At 44.4% G+C, this 1345-nt stretch overlaps 1 protein-coding gene across 1 annotated transcript; it reads right to left on the bottom strand.

The window, feature by feature from the left end:
• Window positions 1–247: 247 nt before the first annotated feature.
• Window positions 248–824, bottom strand: LOC118586274 (TGF-beta receptor type-1-like). Its single transcript, XM_036191391.1, is given in 2 exon segments — window positions 248–749; window positions 751–824. Coding segments are annotated over 2 exon segments (576 nt in total).
• Between the last annotated feature and the right edge of the window lie 521 nt (window positions 825–1345).

The following is a 1345-nucleotide window of genomic DNA, read 5'->3' as shown; positions in this document are numbered from 1 at the left end:
GAGAGATAGTCATATCATTATTCTCTGCATAATGGGAAAGTGAAAGGCTTGTCTCAAGTCCTTGCTCGAGTAGTCTGTGAGGCTAAATCATCTCAGCTAGCCATCTCAAAATTGTTTTGTTTTGTAGTCCAAAGCTGATCTTTGGGTAGTGTTTGCATTGGTATTATCATTGTCCTGCTAGAGTCATTGTTGTGGGGTCCATCATCCTTTTGGAGACGTTAAAGTTGCTGTTAGGTGTGGTCATGGTTCACTGCAGAAAACTTATAGTGCCTACTCTGTGGTCTGGCGCAATATCAATAGTATCTGTGGCAGAATCATGTCTCACTGCCAGTCCCAAGTTTGCAATGCAACAGGTTCCAATCTTCTTCACCAAGATATTCTTTGATTTCAAATCTCTGTGAGCAATAGCAGGCTTTCTTTGGGTACCAACAATGTGAAAATGGGTAAGACAGCTTGCCATAGACAGAGCAAGTTTGATCATCCCTTCCACTGTAATAGTGTATCTATTTAAGAAATCAAAAAGTGATCCATGCTCATGGTAATCCAACACCAGCCGTAGCTGATTCCACATGCCATTGTCTTTGTTGTATGCTGTTACAAATCCCAGGATGTTTTCATGGCATAACATCACAATCTGATAAATCTCTGCCTCTTGGAACCACGAATGTTCTTCCCTCGAAGAGAATATCTTCACAGCAACTTTTCCCCGCCACTTGACTCACCAAACTTCTCCAAACTGACCTTTGCCTTTCTTGTAACATGATGGTCCTGGCAATTTTTCTTTGAACAAGCAGTGGTAAATCCTTCATCCACAGTAGCAGCATCACTGTCTCCACCAAAATGGTGAGAAGCAGCTTACAACTCAGAGCAGTAGGCAACTCCAAGGTCCTGTTTGTGGCCTGGCCTGACCCTGGCCACAGCTTCTCCTCACCAAGCCTCCCAGGCTGGCCTCAAACTTGTGATCCTCCTGTCTCAGCCTCCTTCAGCAAATCCTACCAGTGTACATCACCACAACTGACTGCCTTCAGTTTGGACCTGAGCTGGGGACTTCAAGGCCACAGGCAAGTGACTTTTTCATGAATTTGTGCCACAAATGTTGGGTGCCAGATGTAACATGAATCTTAAAAGGTCTTATAATAAAAAGCCCTTTGAGCCATATATTGGGGTGAAAGCTGAAAGGTCAGAGAAACAGAACAAGCCACAGCCAAACTCACCTTGCCAACTCCTCAGCCAATTCTGTTTCCATGAATCCTCAGACTGAAAGCCTCTGAGTCCTCACCCCTGAGGGTCTCAGTTGAACTGCTGCTTAGTTCCTGTCTCCTTATACCTTAGATACGTTCTCTAC

This window comes from Onychomys torridus, chromosome 6, assembly GCF_903995425.1.
Source record: "Onychomys torridus chromosome 6, mOncTor1.1, whole genome shotgun sequence".
In the NCBI taxonomy this organism is placed as follows: Eukaryota; Metazoa; Chordata; class Mammalia; order Rodentia; family Cricetidae; genus Onychomys; species Onychomys torridus.
The sequence above is the reverse complement of the archived record's forward strand: the minus strand, read 5'-3'. Positions and strand labels throughout refer to the sequence as shown.